This window comes from Prionailurus bengalensis, chromosome B3 (assembly GCF_016509475.1).
Source record: "Prionailurus bengalensis isolate Pbe53 chromosome B3, Fcat_Pben_1.1_paternal_pri, whole genome shotgun sequence".
Taxonomy (NCBI): domain Eukaryota; kingdom Metazoa; phylum Chordata; class Mammalia; order Carnivora; family Felidae; genus Prionailurus; species Prionailurus bengalensis.
The window spans coordinates 121,359,859-121,382,779 of record NC_057355.1 but is presented as its reverse complement, the minus strand read 5'-3'; the positions used below and the strand labels follow the sequence as shown (position 1 = coordinate 121,382,779).

The window sequence follows — 22,921 nt, the reverse complement described above, 5'->3', positions numbered from 1 at the left end:
TTCTTAATTTTCATCCACAAATTCACTTGCTACCTAATGAGGTAGAAATGGCATGTTTCACATATCTCCCAAGTAGCAGAATACCTCATTTCATTAATCATTCCTCTAATGCTGAAGCGTGAAGGTCTGTTGGATAAGGGAGATGTCACTTCGAAGTTGAGATTTCAATCGTTATTTTGTTGTAAGTCATTGCCACAAATCAAATGAACAAGTATGGAGGTTTCCGTTTCTATAAACCTTATTGAAGGGACCCCTGGGTTGTTCATTCTGAGACTGCCCCCAAGATACTTGGACACACTGGTTGGCTAGGCATTTTCAACATACCAAAAAAGATGAAAGAATGAAAGCTAGAAATGATTTATACCAGTGAAACTTGGTTTTAAAACCATAAAAGCTTATATGGATCCTCAGTATAAAAAATACGCAACTAAAGGCTGGGGCCTGGAGTCTCGAATCCTTGCCACGACCTCCCTGAGACCCCTCAGTAGCCACGGAGGTGCCCCACAGAATCATGGGTAGCTACAGGGAACAGAGTCTGAAAACCACTCATTTGCATTAACACACCAGGCAACTACAACAGTTTACACAGTGAAAGTCAGATCCATAAGATTTATGAAGAAATCATTTATTTCTACAACAGCTAAGTAGAATGTTATTGCTGGAAAGGGCCTCAGAATATAATCCAGTGGTTTTCAAATGTTCTATTTCAACTCAGTGGAATCCTTTTTCCCCCTCAGAAAGCACAGTCCGAAAAACATTTGTCTAACCTTATACCTTGGCCTGAAAGAAAAGGAAACTGAGGCACGGAGCAGCTCTCTGACTGGCCGCCATGATCACACAGCCAGCTGGGAATCACTAAAAAGCGAAGAGAGAGTCCAGGTCTTCCAACAGTTCAGTGAGCTCTCAACTAACAGACTCTTCCAAACCTTAACTCCATCTGCATACCTCCCCAAACCCCGACGTCACCCGCCACCCGTGCAATATAAGAACTGCCCTCTAACTTAGAAAATAAAGGCCATCGTGCATAAATACGTAAACTCCTTTCCTCTTTAACTTCTAACTACTACACTCAGCCCATAGTGCTTTCTTTCTGACTTAACAGGAAGAGAGACCCCTCCAGTGGCCTCTTTTGCCTTTCTTTGGGGCCCTTCTCTATCAATATATCCATTTCTGTATCTCTGGTCTTCTTACCATCAAATCCTTCCCCTCGTCTATAAATAAGCTTCAGAATCCCCATCGTTGGGGGAAAAAAAAAATCCTTTTCTCTTAGCTCACTCCTCACTCTCTCTGATGTGTTCTCATCTTCTTTTCATTGCCAAATCCTCTGAAAAAGTTAGCTTGCACTTGCTTTCTTATTTCTCAACTCGTAATTTCTCACAACTCAGAGGCTGGCCCTATGTCAGAAATGCAGGAGTCTTTTCTCACTCTTCATGCTCTTTTGGGCCGCCTGAAGCATGCTGCAGCTTGGAACTCTCATTCTGGAGAGTTCTACCACACTCCCACCTCTTACGCTGATGCTTACCTCTCTAGCTGCTAGTTCCTATCTCTTTACTATTAAACACCAGTTTTCCCCAGGGCTCAATTCTCCTCCTTTTCTCCAGTCTATGCTTGCTGGACTAAATGAATTGGACAAGTTCACTCACTCTGAAGGTCTTAACTATCAACTGCCCGATCCTGTTCACCTCTTACCCTCAAAGTGATATCTTCACCTATCCGCTGAGCAACTTCATCCCAGAGCCCTCCCTCCGTCTCACCATGCCCCAACTGAAACATCATTTTTATCCTGAAACCAACTCCTATGCTCCTTAAGTGGACTGATGGCATCGCCAAGTTGCTACGTTTGGAAAAATCCAGCCTCTCTGGAGTTCTTACATCTACAGAGACCAAGCCCTGCCAATTTTAACCTGCAAATTTCATCCGGTCCATCCCATTCCCTCCATTCCTATAGTCGTGGCTCTGGTCAAGGCCTTCATCTTTCTGGCTCTGGACTACTGTGACAGCCCCTAACTCACCTTTCTGCCATTAGTTCTCCTCTTATCAATTACTGCCCCACAATGCACCTAGAATTTACTTTCTAAATCAAGGTCTGACCATAGCATTCATCTGCTTAAAAATTATCCATTTAGAAAATACAGTCCCAGTTCCTCTTAAACCCCTTTGTGATCAAATGACATCCAATTATTTAGTCGTATCTCTTACTGCACACTTCTCTCCGTGTAACTCCACTACGCTAACCCAGGTTTCTCAAACTCGCCAAGCTCATTCCAATTTCAGGGCCTTCAGACTTGCTTGTCTGCCTGGAACATTCTGCGCCCTGATATTCCAAGACTTGGCTCCTTCTCATCATTCAGGACTCACCTCAAAGGTTACCTCTTCATGCCTGAACATGACAATCTAAAGAAACCCTCCACCCAATTACACTCTAACACTACAACCTGTTCTTTCTGCATTGCACTACTTACTCCCTGAAACTACCTTGTTTCTTTGTTTACCGTCAGTACACCCCCCAAGACCGTAAGCCCCACGAGCCTGTCTTGGTTTCTACCGTAACACTACCATAGCCTGGCACATTCCCGCACAGGGTGGGTGCTCGATAAACTTCTGCTGAAGGGCTGAATGAATGACTAGACTATCACATCTCCCTGCCTTTATTTCCTCTCCTGGCACTTCCGCACTTAGCTGTCACCTCTCGGCCCTCGTGGCATCCTACTCATCCGCCAAAGCCTGATTCAAATATTGCCACCTCCCTAATGTCTCTCTAGGCCTCCCAGGCAAGATCAGTCACTCTGTTTTCTGTATTTAAGATACAGAGCGCTTTGTCCATACTGGCGCCCCCGCTCTTTAAGGATCCCTACCCAAAACCGTGGGCTGCTTGAACTCTGTGCTTTTAGTGACTGACACTCCAGCCCAACAAATATTTGTTGGGCCAGTGAGACCTGGGTATGGATCGCAGCGCTATACCTTGGGCAAGTAACTCCTCTTGACAATTATTAATATTCAAAACAACATCAAAAGTAATGACATTCTTCCTTAGTAACAATAACAACAAAATCAGAGTCATTACTTCCCAGGACCACTGTCAGAAAAGGAAAATGGCTGTAGAGCCATCAGCCCAGGACCTGGTACACAACACAAGTCATTGGTTTTACTATTACAACTACAAAAGGTACATACCTAAGATTGCCGTTATCTTGCAGAATCTGCATCAGATTAAATTTAGGCTCTGGCTCCTGAGTCTCAATTTTGCAGCACTGTTCACCTTTATTGTTCCATTCAGAAACTTTCGCGGCATTTTCTTTGGGTGAATTTTCTACCATAACAGTCAGTGAGGGGGTGTATTTGGCTTGACTTTCTCCGAGGGACCCTGCAGACTCCTCCTGGGAAGCCTCCTGTTCTTCATCTTCGTCGTCTAATGCAACTTCTTCCTCCTCTTCACTCTCTGTCTCGGTTTTAACATTCATTTCAGCTGGTTGAGTGATCACTAAATGCGAAGAATCACTAATGTTGCTGAAAAAAGATTAAATTTTCCTCTCTCCCAATACCTTCCTTTTATCTTTTTAATAAAATCCCATTTCTAAATCAGACCACAAGAGAGGCACAACATCAACAGCACACACATGCCACTCTACAGTCTTACATATTTCAAAAGCCTACAACGACCTCCATTAGAGTTCACGTTCCTCACCATAATACCAATGGCTCTCTCTCAACGTCAGGCAAACATCTTGGGTAGAGTAATCTCTACAGTGTGTTGGAGGTTTTCAGAAGGGCACAAGGAGCAGGGGAACATCATTCTATCCTATGTTTATTCATTACCTTTCTCTTTCACCAACTTGGAAGGTCTGTGAGGACAAGGACTATACCTTTTTTATTCACCAATGAAACCCTAGTGACCAACATGCCTGATACAGGTGCTCAACAAAGGAGGGAAGGAGCGGGCGGGCGGGTGGGGGGAAGGAAGTCAGTCCATCAATCATGACAAACAGACCTATGACATGGGAGCATCTTGGAGAGAAACACATTCCTCTTTGTTCATGTTTAAAATATTTATATGATTTGTCAATGTCAAGGGATGAACCAGCTTTAATACCTAATTATGAAAAACCTGAACAACAATGCTCAGGGTTCCATTAAACTTCACTAAACTGTTTCTTTCTACTGATTTATCTCTACATCTCAAGTATTTAGCCATGGGCCAAAACGTATGTGCTTCAGTTATTCCCCAGCACAAATACTATAGACTGGAAGATTTAGAAATTTCCAACCCTTTTGAAATTAAGTTTCAGAGAAAAAGACTACGCAGAAAAATTAAATGTATGCGATGAGGAAGGTTCTGATTCATTAAGTATGAAGTAAGAAGCTGATCAACTGGGCCTGGCAGGACCCGGACAGTGGAGTTTGGCGTAAGCTCACCAGCAGGTACCTGGGTATTTTGGCCTCATTGCTCTCAATCTGCCATTCCGTCGTCGACGTTTCCGCACCTCCAAAGACAGGAGCTTCCTCTCATAGAGGGCAGCGTGCAGTTTGGCCTTGGAGTTCATACTCTCCACCTTCAATTCCGGTGCTCCATCAGCAGCCAGTCTATGGAAAAAAACAATATGGTTGCTACAGCCTTCAGAAAGCTCTCCTTTATTCCAAGGCTAAGCTTGACAGAATTCTGTAACCACAACAGGTTGGGCATGGTATGTCTACTGAATTCTAAAAAGTTTGAGAGAAAAATGGGAATACTGGAATTGGAATCTACATTAAAACTTCCCTAAGGGCCTGTCTGAATTTAGTAAATATTCTGAACAAAAACATGTCTGAAAACAATGTTTAAGGGGGCGCCTGGGTGGCGCAGTCGGTTAAGCGTCCGACTTCAGCCAGGTCACGATTTCGCGGTCCATGAGTTCGAGCCCCGCGTCAGGCTCTGGGCTGATGGCTCAGGGCCTGGAGCCTGTTTCCGATTCTGTGTCTCCCTCTCTCTCTGCCCCTCCCCTGTTCATGCTCTGTCTCTCTCTGTCCCAAAAATAAATAAACGTTGAAAAAAAAATAAAAAAAAAAAAGAAAACAATGTTTAAGTGTTTTTAAAGTATTCAGTCAGGCTGGCTGACGGTTTACCGCAAAGACCATAAAGTGCCACCCAATACCTTATACCTAGGGGTGACTGGGAGATACTGGCAACGCTTTCATTCTTAAGCTGGGTGGTGGCTAGAGGTGTTTGTTTTATTGTTACTCATTATAGTTTACTCAGACTTATACAAATATTCTTCCAATGTATACACTATTTAATAAACACAAATTTAGCAGAAGTTGAGACAAGGGGAGGAACGTTTGATAGCCTGTGAATATGGTAGCCCAGAGCTAAGACTTATGGGGGAAAGTCTCAATCAAAAGTTACCAAGACCCCGAGGCACACCAAGTCTCAAACATTCCAACAAAAGGAACTCTCCTCCCTAAGAGTCTACTTAGTTACAAGAAGAGATAGGGGGAGGTGGTAGGGACTCTCCAGCTGGTGATTACAGGTCAGGAGTTAGTGTCAGAGGCACAGACAAGGGAAGGCAGCAGATGGTGGACAAAGCCAAGTTCAATCAGGTCATGAACGGGAAATGGGGTGGACAGAGGATGGCAGCAGCTACATTAGGCATTAAAGTACGATAAATCATAAATGAGGGAAGTGACTGGTATCAGGCCCAATCCAAACAAGGACTGGGAAAAGTACTGGGCAGGCAGAGCTAACTAGGTCAGCAAAGACAGAGAGGGATCTTGGTCAATGGGTCAGAAAAGAAGTGCCCATGTCAGTGTCTAAACCAGGCAGCTAACTCTGAATACTCAGAATGCAAGATCTAACTGGTTGGCTCTGAATTCTCTCTCTTGAACTCCCTGGAACTCAAATTGTATTCCCTTTGAGGTCAAGGAATCATCCTCAATTCTCTGAGAGTTTTCAATCTCTAAGCATGATGGAAAGACTGTGTCTTTTGGTCTATTTAGGTGCTTTAGGGATTTCTGAGTAGATAAACTGGACAGTAAATCTTCTAGAATCTTTCTCTCTAGAGCAGGAAATTGAGCCAAGAATAGAGATGGTCCTGACACATGGGGGCAGACACCAGAAGCAAATTAATAAACTTTAAAAATAGTTCCAAGTTCAAAGCCAGCTTACCATAGTCCCAAAAACTGAACACTGCACCCCCCTCACACACGCATGTAGTTGTGAAAATAAGATTTTTAGCCAAAGAAAATGAAACAAAACTAACATTTTAAAATAACAACTATGAGCTTCTAAGAAACCCTGAATAGACCAATAAGTTCTAAGTATTACAAGGGATGGAGGTAGGGAACGATGGAGAAACTATGAATCTGATAAACAGAATTAATAGTTCTATACGGGTAAAGACCAGGCTTGCGTGTCAGTCACTGGATCAGAAATGGTCCTGAGACTGCCCAGCACATAGCTGACATACCATTAATATTTTTAAATAAACAACTGAATTCCCTGTAAGTAAATTATAACACCTTTTAGCTACATCTACCTCATTTTATTTTTCTAACATTGTATTCTGAAAATATTTACACAAACAGAAAAGTTTTAAGAACTGTACAGCAGACAGCCATGTACCCATTGCCTAGTTTCTGAAATAAATATATTGCTATATTTGTTTCAGCACATATATATCCAACCATCCCTTCTTCTATTCATCCACCAATCCATTTAATTTTTAAAGCATTTCAAAGTTACACACAGATGTCAGTGCACTTTGTACCTAAATGCTTTAACATGCACATCGTTAGTAGCTAGAGTTCAGTATTTGTTTTATGGGTATTTGTTTTTGGTGTTTTGGTTTATTGTTTCTGTTTAGTTTGTTTGTTGGTGAGCTAAACACCATATACAGTGAAATACCCAAATACTATAATGCCCATTTGTGTTCGACATTATGCCCATTGTGTGAAATACCCATATACAGTGCCCATATACAGTGAAATACCCAACTACTATAATGCCCATTATATGTGTTCGACATATAATGCCCATTGTGTAGGACAAATGCCTAGAACTATGTAACCCGAGCTCTAACATTACCACCCCTTCAGAAAGTTCTCACGAAGCTTTCCAGTCAATCCCTCCCTCACACTCCTAAAGGAGACCACTGTCCTAAGTTGTTTCGTTACATATTAGGTTTGCCTACTCTAGAACTTCTTAAAAATGGAATTGCACAGTATGAACTCGTATAAGTTTCCTTTCATTCTGCCTGTTTTTGAGATTCATCCATGTGATGTGCATCCATACTTATGCCTTTGTACGGCTCAGGATTAGTCCACTCTATGAATAATCCACAGTTCACCTACTCTCTGGTTATCGGACCCCTAGGTTGTTTCCAGTTTGGGAATATTATGAATGAAGCTGCTATGGACATTTTTGTACAAGTCGTTTTGCGGTTACGTTTTTCATTCCTTCTGGGCAGAGATCTCAGCACGGAGCTTTCAAGGCTAGCAAACTGCCAGACCCTCCTAAAGAACTCGTACCAGTTTCTGCTGCCAACGACAATGCACCAGAGCTCCATTAGCTCCACACCATCTGATGCTGTCGGTCATTTTCAGGTTGTTCCCAGCTTTACTGAGCTGTCGCTGACAAATAAAATTGTAATGTATTTAAAGTGTACAACACAATGACATAATGCGAGCCATTCTGCTGGATTTCAGTGGCATCTCGTAGTTTAACTTGCAATTCTCTGATAACTAATGGTGTTAAGCACGTTTTCATGAACATACTGGCCACTCACATACCTTCTATTTGAAGTGTCTGTCCAAATACTTTACCCATTTGTAAGAGGGCTGTCTTCTAATTTTTCAATTATAGGAGTCTGAAATACTCTCTAGACACCAGACCTTTGTTTGATGAATATCTTCACCCGGTTTATGGCCTGCCTGGTCACTTTCCAAACAGTATGGGATGATGATAATTTTGAGGAAATCCAGCTTATCATTTTTTCTTTTTTGGGTACCACTTTCTGCGTCATGTTTAAATCTTTTGCCAAGCCCAAAGTCCCAAAGACACTGTCCTAGATTTTCCTCAAGAAATTTTATCGTAAGAGCTTTTCTGTTTACGTCTCTGAATCATCACTAATTTTTCTGGGAGACAGGGGCTGAGGTTCAGTTTTAAAAGTACAATATCCAGTTCCAGTCCTATTTGTTAAAAAGTTTCCTTTCCCCATTGGATTACTTTGGGCCTTTTGATGCAAGTCAAATGACCACATAGATATAGGTCTGTTTCTGGACTCTCTTTTCTGTTCAACTTGCCACAGTTTTGATTACTATAACATTGTAGTATTTCTTTAAGTAAGGTACCCTAAGTCTTTTTCAAGATGACTTTGGATACTCTAAGTCCTTTGTATCTCCACATACAAAAACAAAAAAAAACCTTAAAGTCAATTTCTGCTTTGGTGAAGAAAAATATAGTGGATTTCTACAAAAAAAAAAAATATCTATCTATCTATCTATCTATCTATATACTGGAATTATTATATATATACACACATATATATATTATATATATTATATATAATATATATATACACACATATATATATTATATATATATTATATATATACATATATATATACAATACATATACGTATATATATACTGGAATAATGTATCAGATCTTTAGATCAACTTGGGGAGAACAGACACTTTTTGCAATATTCAGTCTTCTAATCCATGAACATCACATATCTCCCCACTTATTTAGATCTTCTTTCATTTATTTCAGTAATATTTACTGAATATTTAGCTTTTACTGTATAGGTATTAAACATATTTTATAAAATTTACCCTTGAGAATTTCGTATTTTCAAATGCTACCATAAGCAAAATTTAATTTCATTTTCAAATTATTTACTACTAGTATTTAAAACTACAATACATTTTAGTATATTGACCTTATGTTCAAAGACCTTGCTAAATGCAATGATATGTTCTTGTAGTTATTCTGTAGATGTTTTAAGATTTCCTATTAACTTGGGGTGCCTGGGTAGCTCAGTCAGTTAAGCGTCTAATTTTGGCTCAGGTCATGATCTCATGGTTCATGAGTTTGAGCCCTGCGTCAGGCTCTGTGCTGACAGCTCAGAGCCTGGAGCCTGCTTTGGATTCTGTGTCTCCCTCTCTCTCTGCCCCACCCCTGTTTGCGCTCTCTCAAAAATGAATAAACGTTAAGAAAAAAAAAAAAAAAGATTTCCTATTAACTAGCTCAGATCATCCAAGATGAAAGACATTTGATTTCTTCACTTCCAATCTGTATGCCTTTTCTTCCCCAACCCTTGCTTCATTGTACAGCTTGGGACTTCTAGTATAAAGTGACTACAAATGGTGAAAATGGACATCTTGATGTCTTATGATTCATGGAAGGAAGCCTTCAATATTTTACCATTAGGTATGATGATAGCAATAGATTTTTTACAGACGGCATTTACCAAATGAAGAAATTCCTTCTATTCCTTATTTACTAAGAGTTTTTATCATAAATGTGTTGAATTTCATCAGATGCTTTTTTTTTTTTTGGATCTAATAAAATGATCATCGGGTTTTTTCCCTTTGTATATGGTGAATTATACTGATGAATTTTCAAATGTTAAACCAACATTGCATTACTAGGAAAAACCTCTCTTAGTCATATGTATTACCCTTTTTTTATACTGGTAGATTCAATTTGCTACTATTCTTTGAAGAAATTTTGTGTCTCTGTTCATGAAGATATTAGCCTGTAATGTTCTTTTTTAATGTATACTTATTTACTTTGAGAGAGAGAGAGCACATGCGCGAGACAGGGGAGGGGCAGAGAGAGAATCCCAAGCAGGCTCTTTGCTGATAGCAGAACCATGAAATCATGATCTGAGCCAAAATCCAAAGTCAGACACTTAACCAACTAAGCCACCCAGGCACCTCCCCTACCTTTTTAAAAATGCCTTTGTCAAGCTTTGGTGTCATAATTAATGTTGGCGTCATAAAATGAATTGGGACGTGTCTCTTCCTATAGTTTTGAAAGAATTTATGTAAGATTGGTGCTGTTCTTCCTCAAATGCTTGATAGAATTCACGCGAAACTACTGGGCTTGGGGTTTTCTTTGCAGAAAGATTTTTGATTGCAAATTCAATATTCTGAATAGATATGGGACTATTCAAAATTTCTATTTCAGCTTGTGTCATTTTTGTCAAGTATTCCCTCCCAAGGAATTCAGACATTTCCTCTAGGTTGTCAAAGCAATGGAATAAGGTTATTAATAAAACTCCCTTAATGTCCTTTTGATTCTGTAGGATCTATAAATTACTTCCTTCTTTCCTATCTGATATTGGTAATTCTTGTTCTTTCTTCTTACTAGATCAGTCTACGTAAGAGTTTATGAATTCTATCTTACCAGTGAACAATTTTAGATTTTACTGGTTTTCTTTATTGTTTTTCATTTAATTGATTCCCACCCTTTATTATGTCCGTTCTTCAATTTACACGGGTTACTCTTCTTTATCTAGTTTCACAAAATGGAATGTTAGATCAGTGACTTAGTCCTCTGTTTTCTAATATAAGCATTTAAGAAGCTATAAGTTGCCCCCAAAACATGACATGAGCTGCATCCCACACATTTTAATGTTACATTTTTATTATCATTCAGTTTGAAATACTTTCCAATTTCCCTCATGATTTCTTTCTTGACCCATGCATTATTTTGAGGTGTTAATTTTCAAATATTAGGAGATTTTCTATTGTTACTGCTTTCTAATTCCACTGTGTTCAAAGACCATACTGTTTATGATTTTAATCTTTTTAAATGTATTAAGATGTATTTCGTACAACAGCACATGGTCTATTATATGCCAGCTTTCATTTGCTTATGCCTCTATACCACCAAAAAACTCCTGATGGCAATATAAGTGCCAAAAATGAAGGCCAGAAACAACTGAATTTTAAATACTTATTGTTTAAGATTTTTTTCTTTTGTTTGATTTTTTCTAATCACCAAATTGATAGCAATATACTCTAGGAGGCATATTCTTTGACGAGAAACTGGAGGAAACTTATAAATTAACTGTGACTTTCATTTGGAAGCAAGTTACAAATTCGACCTCTCCCAGTTTTCCCTTAATTAAACGGCAAGCATATGTTTTCCTTCTTTAAAGAAAAATTAGATTTAGGCTTCAAGGGGTTTCAATAAGAAACCAGGTTTATCCTCACTAATCCTTAAATGTGAAACTAACAACTAGGTACAGGATGTTTCTTTCTATGTTTCTACTGTTGACATTTTGTTTTCTCAAGAGGCAGAGCACAAAGGGGATGTATGTAAGGTCTCAAACCAGGGGGGTATGTGCTTAGGTTTAAGAGTTTTTGTTGTGGTTGCGGTCTTCGGTTGGGCAAGGCCATCCCAGCCCTTCCTCTAAGACCCTTCTCTTCTCTACCAAAGTGAAGAGCCACAGGTATTTTGAGTGCTTTCAGTTCTGTGGCAAACTGGAAGCAGTTCTGCTCAGTCCCGTACGGCATAGAGTTATAGGCTCCAAGTATATCAAGGCCAAACATAACCACTTATTTGACTCGATCATGACAGGAGTCTTGAAATCTCCTTTATACTTTGGTGTCTCTCACACAGCCAAGCAAGAACACTATTATTATCAGTTCAAATGAAATACCTGTAGTTATAAAAAAAAAGTAAATCTCAAATTTAGTTTGTAAAAAGTTGCCACAGAAGAGTGTTTCAACAGAAACATTTTTTATGTTACTATTCAAGCTGAGCCACCAAAAATGGCTATATAAAATACCATGCTTAGCCCGTGCATGGTCACACATGGTGCATATGGAAAGAATTTCTCAACTTTTAAAAGTCAGTTACCGTGTTCTTCCTGTCAATAAGCTTCTTCTTGGGTTTCCCCTACAGAAGTAGAAAGGACAACTGGGTTAGAGGACTGTTCAGATATTCTCTCCTGAGTTCACATGCACACACACACACACACACTCCTGAGATAATACAGAATTATGCCAGGGAAGTCATCTTTGGGGAGAAGCAGAGAAATATATTGAGAAAAGAAAAGAGTCCCATAAGCATGGAGGAAGATCAATTAAAAAACCACAGGGAAAGGACAGATGACTTCTAGGGAAGAATCGTAACAATGACTTGTATTTGTGTATTTAGTCAGCAATCAAATCACACTTCTTCACCACCACCATGTGAAGAAGGTTATTATCAGCCCCGTTTATAAAAAGAAGGAGGATATGATCGTTTTGTGACATGCCCAAGGTTGAAGCTTAGTGGGTTCAGATTTGAACCCAGGAGTTAGGTCTCAGACGCCCACACTCTTTATACTTTCACTGAACTGTATTTAGTAAAGGAAACCAATCTCAGTTTTCATGGGGTTTAAAAAGGATGCTCAGGGGGCGCCTGGGTGGCTCAGTCCGTTGAGCGTCTGACTTCGGCTCAGGTCACGATCTCGCGGTCCGTGAGTTCGAGCCCCGCGTCGGGCTCTGTGCTGACTGCTCAGAGCCTGGAGCCTGTTTCAATTCTGTGTCTCCCTCTCTCTCTGACCCTCCCGCGTTCATGCTCTGTCTCTCTCTGTCTCAAAAATAAATAAACGTTAAAAAAAAAAATTTAAAAAGGATGCTCAGAAGAAATATTTTTCACAATTAAAAAAAAATCCCTTTAGGGGCGCCTGGGTGGCGCAGTCGGTTGAGCGTCCGACTTCAGCCAGGTCACGATCTCGCGGTCCGGGAGTTCGAGCCCCACGTCAGGCTCTGGGCTGATGGCTCAGAGCCTGGAACCTGTTTCCGATTCTGTGTCTCCCTCTCTCTCTGCCCCTCCCCCGTTCATGCTCTGTCTCTCTCTGTCCCAAAAATAAATAAACGTTGAAAAAAAAAAAATTAAAAAAAAAAATCCCTTAAAAAAAAATTTTTTTTTTTCAACGTTTTTTATTTATTTTTGGGACAGAGAGAGACAGAGCATGAACGGGGGAGGGGCAGAGAGAGAGGGAGACACAGAATCGGAAACAGGTTCCAGGCTCTGAGCCATCAGCCCAGAGCCCGACGCGGGGCTCGAACTCACGGACCGCAAGATCGTGACCTGGCTGAAGTCGGACGCTCAACCGACTGCGCCACCCAGGCGCCCCAAAAAAAAAAAAATCCCTTTAAAAAAAGAGCTGCTCTCCATTGTCTCTGAACTAGAGTTTGGCCTCTCACCGCAAGAAGTGAATGCCATTTATGTTTAAATTAGCTTTTGTTTTTCCTTTAAAACATTCTTTCCACATTCAATTTCCTTTCATTTAACACATACTCTATCTCTTTCTTAATTTCTTCATTTTTATTTGTATTCATTTGTGAATGTGTATATTTAGCTCAGTACAATTTTATCACTACATAGATTCACGTATACGTCACCGCCGAGATACTGCACAATTTCATGACCAAAAGGATCCCCTGTGTCATCCCTGTGTAAAACCACACAGCTTTTACCTACCTAACCCCTGGTTTCCTTTAATCTGTTCTACATTTAAAAATTTTATCATTTTGAAAATTTTATATAAATGAGAACCTGTGGGATTGGTTTATAAAAAAGAGACACATGCAATCTAGGTCAAGATTTTCTAGTTAGAGAAAACCAAGTAAAAGTAAGTCTTCACCAAAATGTTTTGTCTTTCCCGTCCCATGTCTTCTCTTCATGCCAATGTCCTAACATTGTCATCTTGCCATCAGAAAGCCTCAAGATGACTCTTTCAGATAACGCTTTGTCTCGGTAATATGCAATCATGGTTTCGCATTACAATCACCTCAGCAGCTTTTAGGAAGTACCAATGCTTCAGTCTGGGGCTGGGGCCAGGGCATAAACATGATTTACAAAATCCACAGGTGTTACTAATATGCAGCCAGGGTTAAAATTACCCTCATACTAGAAGACAGTAGGTAAGATACTGTTTCACAAGGCAGGGAGGTAGGTGGGGGGTGAGTGGGAGAGGGCAAGAAAAAGGAAGACAAAATTAACCTAAAAGAAATGATGAGGGAATTAGTTTGAAAGTAATTTGGACACGAATACAACAGGATTTTTGAGAGAAAAAAACATCAATTCAAATCGAAGAGAAGAGCCTTACCGGAGATGTTAGGGCTTGCAACAAATGCAATTTCATTTTTTCGGTTCATGTTTTTGTGTGTGTGCCTACCATGTGGTACGCTCTAGATCTGGACAAAGATGAACATAACAAAGTACTACTCTTAAAAGCCCACTTGTGGGGCGCCTGGGTGGCGCAGTCGGTTAAGCGTCCGACTACAGCCAGGTCACGATCTCGCGGTCCGTGAGTTCGAGCCCCGCGTCGGGCTCTGGGCTGATGGCTCAGAGCCTGGAGCCTGTTTCCGATTCTGTGTCTCCCTCTCTCTCTGCCCCTCCCCCGTTCATGCCCTGTCTCTCTCTGTCCCAAAAATAAATAAACGTTGAAAAAAAATTAAAAAAAAAAAAAAAAAGCCCACTTGTAAAGTAGGCAGGCTAGTAAGTAAACAAGCAATTCTAATACGAGGAGGGAACCTGAATCACACTGAGGGACTGGCATGGCCGACAGAACCTCCTCCTAGTCTGGGTAAGAGGATGAAGGACACAGCTAGAAGAATTCAGGGACGAACTGAAGGCCGTGCCAAGGGGTGGCGAGTATGTAAGAAGGAGGAGGCATGAAAGAGGAAGCTGATACAGAGATACAGGCCATGGTTGGATATGGAAAAGTAGAGACGAGGCTAAAAGGGTAGGCAAGAGTAGGTCATGAGGTCTTTCTTTGCTAAACACGGGCATTCATGTTTTTATTTTGTTTTATTTCTTATTAATGTTTATTTTTGAGAGAGAGAGAGACAGAGAGACCACGCTCACGAGTGGGGGAGGGGCGGGGGACAGTTTTCCGAAGCAGGTTCTGCGTTGACAGCAGAGAGCCTGATGCAGAGCCTGAACTCACACAACGTGAGATCATGACCTGAGCTGAGGTTGGACGCTTAACTGACTGAGCCACCCAGGTACCCTGAAATTCACATTTCTAGAATGCTTTGTAAACAGGTGTTGTTTCTGGGACTCAAAGAAAGAATTCAGGGAGTATACCAACTTGGATGGAGAAAAAATTAATCCTCCCTCCAACTGAAATTTGGCATTTCCTTCATATACATGTTGGAAACCGTCTACAACAGCGTTAGTATGAGTTTGTTACCAAAAGAAAATAATGCATCCTTTTTTTCATATTAGAGATATTACAGGTATCTCAAAATCTTGCCAACATGTATCACACTTTTGAAATTCTGGCGGTTATTAGACCCACTGGTAGCCTTATTATTGGATTGTTAGTAAAGAAACACATATATTAATACATCTCAAATGTTTCTATTATTCTACTCCCCCTAGGAGAATGCTTCCTAATTTGGCCGGAGGTTCTCAGATTGCCCTTTCCTTCTCCCTCATGGGAACGCCAAGGTTGTAAAGACTGAGCTTCAAGCATAGAGTCTATGTCAGTTGAGACAGATATAATCTGTGAGGAAACTCATGCAAACTTCCCATCCTCAGCAAAAGGTCCACTACTTATCAAAACAACTGGACAATCAAAGATCACCAAATATGTGAGGAAATATAATAATACAAACCAGAAAGAATGAGATGAACCAACAGAACTAATCTAGAAGAATTAAATATAATGCAAAAAACAGAAAGGAACTTTCAACAAACTAATCAAAATAGTCAAAGCGATATGAAAAAATATTTGTGATCTTGTGATTTATAGTAAGAAATATACATTTGGTCTTCATCCCCATTTCTAGCACAGAGCTCCTAAATCCCCTGGAACTTCTTAAGCGATGAGCATGGTAAAGGTCTTTGGTTATGCCAGTGAGGTGACTTTGGGAATGCCCTGGATCCCCGTCAGGATGGGGGCTGCTCACCAGAAGAACCAACCATGTGATCAAAGAACTGGAACTTTCAGCCCCACGCCTCTGACCAACATGGAGGGGAGAGGGCCAGGAGAGGGAGTTCAATCACCAACAACCGATGATTTAATCAATCATGCCTTTGTAATGATGCCTCCCTCGAAACTCAAAAGGAGAGGTGTGAGGCTGGTGAACACGTGATCGGGGGAGGGCATGGAAGTCCTGCTCCCTTTCCCCATACCCTGCCCTGTGCCTCTCTTCCATCTGGCTATTCCTGAGTTATATTCTTTTAAAATAAACCAACGATCTAGTAAGTGAAATGTTTCTTGGAGTCTTGTGGGCCACTCTGGCAAATTAATCAAACCCGAGGAAGGAGAGAGTCGTGGGAACCTCTGGTTTATAGCCAGTCAGTCAGAAGTACAGGTGACAACCTGGACTTGCAACTGGTGTCTGAATTGAAGTCCAAGGAGAGGGACGTTGGAACCTCTGACATGTAGCTGCTCAGTCAGAAGCAAAGGTGACAGCCTGGCCTTGAGACTGGCATCCAAAGTGGGGCAAAGGCGGAGGAGGTGGCGAATGACTCCTTGTAGGACTGAACCCTTAAACTGTGGAATCCGATGCTAAGCTCCAGGTAGACAGTGTCAGAATTGAGTTGAGTTCTCAGATGCCAACAGGGGGCAACTGCTTGGTGCTATGGGGGAACCTGTCGGCCACACTGGAATTGGTACCCGAAGCATTTTAATATTACATCCATGAACTTTAAAAACTCTTCAGAAATCAGAAATAGTTCTTGGATATTAAAATTGTACTTGCCAAAACCGAAACGGTAAACTGAACAACCTTCTGTGCTGGTACTGAATAATTAAATAGATAAGGCTGCAGATCAATTTAAAATTTTAGAAGAAAAAGTTCAAGAAACCTCCCAGAATTTCACTAAAAAAAACCAATGAGATAAAAAAGAGTGAGAAAAAGTAAAAAAACAAACAAAAAACAAAACATGGAACATACAGCAAAAGATCTCAAATTCATCTAAAAGAAGTTCCACAAGGAGAGAAAAGAGAGGATAACAGTTGGAAAACTTAAATCTTCAGTCTGAAACAACCCACCCACTGCAAAACCAAAATAATGAAAAGTAACACACCAGAACATATCTTGGTAAAATATCTGAACTCTAAAGATAAAGGAGCCTTGTAAAAGTTTTCAGGGTGGTGGGGGAGGAGAGAAAAAAACAGGTTATATAGAGAGAGAACTGAGATTCTGTCTTCTAAGTAAATCTGAAGGTCTCTTTCATTAGAAGCTATACAGTATAATTACTTTATCAGTGGTAATAACTACAAATTTACAGAGAGAAATGGCAAATCCCATAAATTTCCTGATAACAGATCATGAAATTGTAGGAAATGGCTAAAATCTGGGGATCTATTTTAAGAATCCTGTAAAAAAGCACACATAACCTTGAAAATAATATACATTTCTCTAAATAACTAAGGTTCTTTATTTTGAGAGTCAGTTACTGAACTTTACTGTAATACAATTATGTCTTACGGGCAACAAAAGTTATGTGGAGCTAAGTAGTCCCTGATTGCTGTGCTATTTGAATTCCAATGTCTGCTTTCCATCATTTCACCCTATTTCCCCTTGTATTGAGGTTATCAGTTGTCATTTTTTACAACTCTTAGTGTATTTATTTTGTGAATTACCACCCCTCTCTACCTTTCCTAATCTGATCATTCTAATCTCTTCTAGTCTAGAAAAAGAGATGATCATGCCTTGTTAAAATTGTGTCTAACGTTAAAAAGGGACTGAGTAAAGGCCTTCCTCTAGGAAGAATAAAGTCTAGGGCATCTGTTAAGATTGTTCAAAGATCGTTACAGTTTAATTTGTGGCTTCTGGAAACAGTACAAAATACTGAGAGTTAATGAATTCTGGAACAACAAGGTTTTCTGTTGTGTTTTCTGCAAGGCCTTTTCTATCAGAGATTTTACAAAAGACTTTTATAAGGCCTCTTTTCTTCTTTTGTGTGTATTTTATCATCAAATGATCTAGTGATGGTATCAGATTAGCAAATTTACAAGATTAACAAATCCCTACCTGTCCGGGAAGAGACGTGTTGCCAGCATATAGTTCATGGAAGTCTTGTGTTCGAGATAGGACCTGAAAGACAAAGAAAGAAACTGGCTATTTCTTAGGTTTGGCTGAAGGGACAGAATATGGAAATAAAGCCATGAATCAAGCACAGAAGTGACGGGGTACTTATACAGTGTTTCTAAAGTAATATACTGTTCTCTAAAATGACAAAGTAAGAGAAAGTTGCTCAAATTAAAATTATAAAATATTAGAGTTGCAGCAGATAAAATAAAATGAAAAGAATAAATGGCGGAGTTAATTTAGAAGGTAAAAAGAAAGAAATGGCAGGATTTCTTGGATTAATAAAAAGTGACACGCTAAAATCAGAAAATAAAACTGTAAGGTAAAAACAAAACCACTGGGGTGCCTGTGGCTCAGTCGGTTGTGCCCAGCTCTTGATTCGGGCCCAGGTCATGACCCCAGGGTCATGGGATGGAGCCCACTTGAGATTCTGTCTCCATCCCTGTGCCCACCCTCCTGCCCCAGCTCATGAGCACATGTGCATTCTTTCTCTAAAATCATTTTTTTTTAATGTTACGAGAAGAATGCTTAAAAAAAAAAAAAAAAAACCACGACTAAAATTCGTATATAACTAAGAGAGAGGTCAAAAGAAGCCAGGAATGGGAGATGCATAAAGGGCGTGAAAATGTAGACAGATGGTTTCAACCATGTTATTTCTCAAGAGCTTTCAATGGCTCCTTGATGGCTACTGTAGGAGGCATACACTCTCTTCCAAGCTTTCCAAAGTTGGATAATCTATACCACCAATTCCTTCACACATTGTCCAGAAAGTTCCTCTCAACAGTGATCATGCCATATAGCCAGACCGAGGCCCCTCACAATCCTCTCACACCACACCTCGTATTGATCCTTTTGCCTTGGTCTGGATACCTCCTCACACTCCATCCACTTACCATAACCTACCCTTCAAGAAGCAGCTCAAGTCTTCCCCGCTGCACGAAGCCTCCCCTGATAACGACTGCTCCCAGTCTACAGAAGCGCCCTTGTCTGAACTACCTTGCCCTTTACTGTATCCTCGACGGACCTGCCATACACTGTCTCACAGAGGAAAATTCTTCTTCTCCGAAAGCAGCATGTGGTAGCAGGAAAAAAGTTAAGATCCAGATTCAGAATACCTGAATCAGGTCCCCCTGTGTGATCATGGACGAGTCACATTACTTTACTAAGCCTTACTTTCTGTATCATTAAAATGGGGATAACAATGATGTCTATGAAGTACATTATAATTATGAAGAACTATACAAATGAGCTATTTTTATTATATGCATAAATAATTTCTCCATAATCATGCTGGTAACTCTCAAAGGGCAGGGATTCCATCTAATATTGGTTTTATACTCCAAAGGACCAAACCACCAAACACAGTGCTAGACACTTCGCTGATACCCAATAAATATATATATATAGGCATATATATATAGGCACATATATATAGGTATATATATAAAGGCATATTTGTGACATCTTCCCCACTCTAAATGAAGGCAGCGCAATTAGTTTAATATTCTTGGCCTTGCTCTGCTTCTTTTCTCAGAGGCCCCAGGAGAGGTAGAGTGACTTAGCAGACTGGTAATTTAGAAAGAACAAACAGAAATGCTTCATTGAGCAGCTCCCTTTTTTCTCTTGGGGGACAATCTCCCGTTAGGAGGTATGTATCCTCTGCTGGTCTGATGGGGTCAGGTGCTCCCCACACACAGCCCAGTCTAACTTTGCCCAGAAATGGGCATGTACATCTGTCCAAACTGGAAATTCAACAAAAAGTGTGCCTGCCTGCAGATAGATATAATCAAGTCTCCCAACCTAGACTTTATCAGTAAAATAGGAGATATTTTGGCCTCCTCTCTCCTGTCTTTGTCTTATTTCTCCATTGGTTCAGAACCAAACCAGTAAAGAAAGGTATCATTACTGGACTCCATAAGAGACCCCAACATTACCTGTAATTGATTCCTTCAAATTTTCCTAAAGGCACTTAAATTAAGGTCCTACTTCTTAAAATACTCAAGAGTGTAGATTTCCACTTTCATTAGTTAAAAGGTATGTTTTCTAGGAACTGCAAACATTTAAATTCTTCAACAACATAACAAAAGAAAACACAAACAATATCTTTCTGTTGCATTCCTAGGTCTCTGTAAGGTATAATTACATCGATAGGATATTTTGTAAGATGAAAGGAAGATTCTCTATGAACAGCTGGGTTTTCAAGACAAAACAAAACAAACACAAAATGGGTACCTTCTTTTATTCCTCTAAGTTCTAGCTCTATACTTAGAACCACTAATATCCCAACTAGATCAAAAGCCACTCACCAAAGAAAAAGAAATGTGTTACCTATAAATAAATACAAAGATTCTCAACCTTATTGTAATCAGAGAATAATCATCACAAGGGATTTTTGAGTCTTTGGGTAAATACAAATCTGCTCAGACACAGGGTGAAAGTCCACAGGGCTGGGCAAAGAGGAAGGGGGAGAAAAGAACATTAAAAAGAAAGCATAAGCTGAATACTTTGCAGAATTCACCCAGGGCTATAAATTGATTGGTTCCCAGAATGGATAAATCTCATTGAATATGGGCTCATTTAACAGATAACTCCAAAGAGTCTTTAATAGTGAAACTTTCCTAGACCTAAATAAAAGCGATCCTAAACAAACCATAAAAAATTTTTAAATGATCTAAGTAATGTTGAATCACTACATCACACATCTGAAACTAACATAACACTATATGTTAATTACACTGAAACTTAAAAAAAAAAAAAAAAAGTTTTTAAATGAGCCTGAGAAAGATTAAGCTAGTCTACAAGTAACTTAACTGTTGGACCACCCCCCCCCCCGCCAAAAAAAACCAAAAACAACTTTCAACAGCATTCAAAGAAGGCAATAAAACCAACCCACTCAACTACACATTTATAATGTCCAGCATCCAATTTTTAAAAATCACTGTGCATGTGAAGAAAAAGGAAAAATGTAACCCATAAGAGGAAAATCAGTCAGTAGAAATAAACTCAGAAATGATAGAGATAACAGGATAACAATTTAAAAATAGCTACTATACATATTATAACATATGCACAAGGATCTAAAAAAATCATGAAAATAATGGAAAAAAACAAAAATTTCTAAAGATGAAAAATAAAGTATCTGAAATGAACATTTCACTGGATGGAATGAATAGAAGATGTGACACCGCAGACAAAAAGATGAATGAATTTAGAAAGAGAAATAGAAAACCATCCAAAATAAAGAAAAAGTCTAAAAAAATGAACAGAGCCAGACTTGTAGTATAATATCAGCCAATTTTAACATGTAGCCAGAGTTCCAAAAGGAGAAAGGAGAGGAAGGAAATAGAAAAAAAAAAAATTTTTTTTAATGGCCAAAAGCTTTCCATTTATGATGAAAATTGTAAGCCCACAGACCAAGAAGTTCAACAAATCCCAAGTAGAAGAAACATGAAGAAAATGACACAAGGCATATATCATAATCAAACTGCTAAAAATCAGCCAGAAAGAAATAATCTTAAACACAGGCTGAGGGAAAAAAAGACACGTTATGCACAGAAAAACAAAAATAATAATTACTGTATGCCTCTTATCAGAAAAATGCAAGCCAAAGATAATGGAGCAACATTTAGAAAAATATATTTTTAATGTTTATTTATTTTTGTGAGAGAGAGGGCGACCAAGCAGGGGAGGGGCAAAGAGAGGGAGACAGAGGATCCAAAGTGGGCTCTGGGCTAACAACAGAGAGCCCAATGTGGGGCTCGACCTCACGAACCGCGAGATCATGACCTAAGACAAAGTCAGGCAGTTAACCAACTAAACCACCCTTGTGCCCCATGGAACAACCATTTTTAAAGTGCTAGGAAAAAAGGACTTATATCCAGAATGCATAAAGAACTCTCACAGCTCAACTATGAGAAAATAACCTCATTTAAAAATGGGCAATCATTAAGGAAGTGAAAATAAAACCATAATGAGATAGCACTACACACCTCCTAAGGAGATAAATTAAATTGACCGTACCAATTGTTGGTGACAATGTGGAGGAACTGGAACTCTCATACACTTATTATGGGATTGTAAAATGGTGCAACCACTTTAGAAAACTGTATGGCAGTTTCTTACAACATGATCCAGTCATTTCATAAGTAGAATTTACCCAAAAGAAATGAAAGCATGCGTATATTTGTAATAACCAAAACCTGGAAACCAAAATGTCCAACAGATGAAAGGATAAACAAATTCTGGCATATGCCTATAATATTACTCAACAATAGAAAGGAATTAAACCAATGATAGATGATACAATGTGTATGAACATAAAAATAATTCTGCCAAATAGAAAAAAAAGACCCAACAAATAAGAAAACAACCTGTAGAATTCTATTATATGAAATTCCAGGGAATGCAGATTAATCTTTAGTAACAGAAAGCAGATTATAGCTCCCTGGGGACAGGGATGGGCAGGGAAGGAAAGGGAGGAGCAAGAGAGAAGAACTACAAAGAGGCACAAGGAAACTTCTAGCTAGAGGTTATGTATTTGTTCATTAGGTTGCCTATGTGCAGGTTTCACAGATATATACATATATTAAAACTTACCAAACTGTACACTTTAAATATATTTATAACTCAATAAAGTTGTTTAAAAAATAACATTTACGATACCATTCAAAAACATGAAACACCAAGTCATAAATTTTAAAAAATATGTGCAAGACCCTTACATTGAAAACTAGAAAATATTGCTAAGAGAAATAAAAGAAAACCTAAATATGTACTTGTGATCATCACCAGGTGATATATGGAACCAGGTGATGTATGGAATGGTTGACTCACTATATTGTACACCTGAAACCAATATAATGTTGTATGTTGACTGGAATTAAAATA

At 39.4% G+C, this 22,921-nt stretch overlaps 1 protein-coding gene across 10 annotated transcripts in view; it reads right to left on the bottom strand.

Moving 5' to 3' along the window:
• TTLL5 (tubulin tyrosine ligase like 5) overlaps window positions 1-22,921 on the bottom strand; it is a 285,893-nt gene that overhangs the window by 178,038 nt on the left and 84,934 nt on the right. For 6 of the 10 annotated variants that reach the window (XM_043556671.1, XM_043556672.1, XM_043556664.1 and 3 more), the window contains 4 exons: window positions 17,978-18,040; window positions 11,850-11,888; window positions 4,424-4,581; window positions 3,175-3,481 (listed from right to left, as the gene is read on the bottom strand). In XM_043556671.1, coding sequence (XP_043412606.1) covers window positions 3,175-3,481; window positions 4,424-4,581; window positions 11,850-11,888; window positions 17,978-18,040 — 567 coding nt within the window. The remainder of the gene's footprint in view (window positions 1-3,174; window positions 3,482-4,423; window positions 4,582-11,849; window positions 11,889-17,977; window positions 18,041-22,921) is intronic. The other 4 variants (XM_043556665.1, XM_043556667.1, XM_043556669.1 and 1 more) reach the window with 1 other exon arrangement.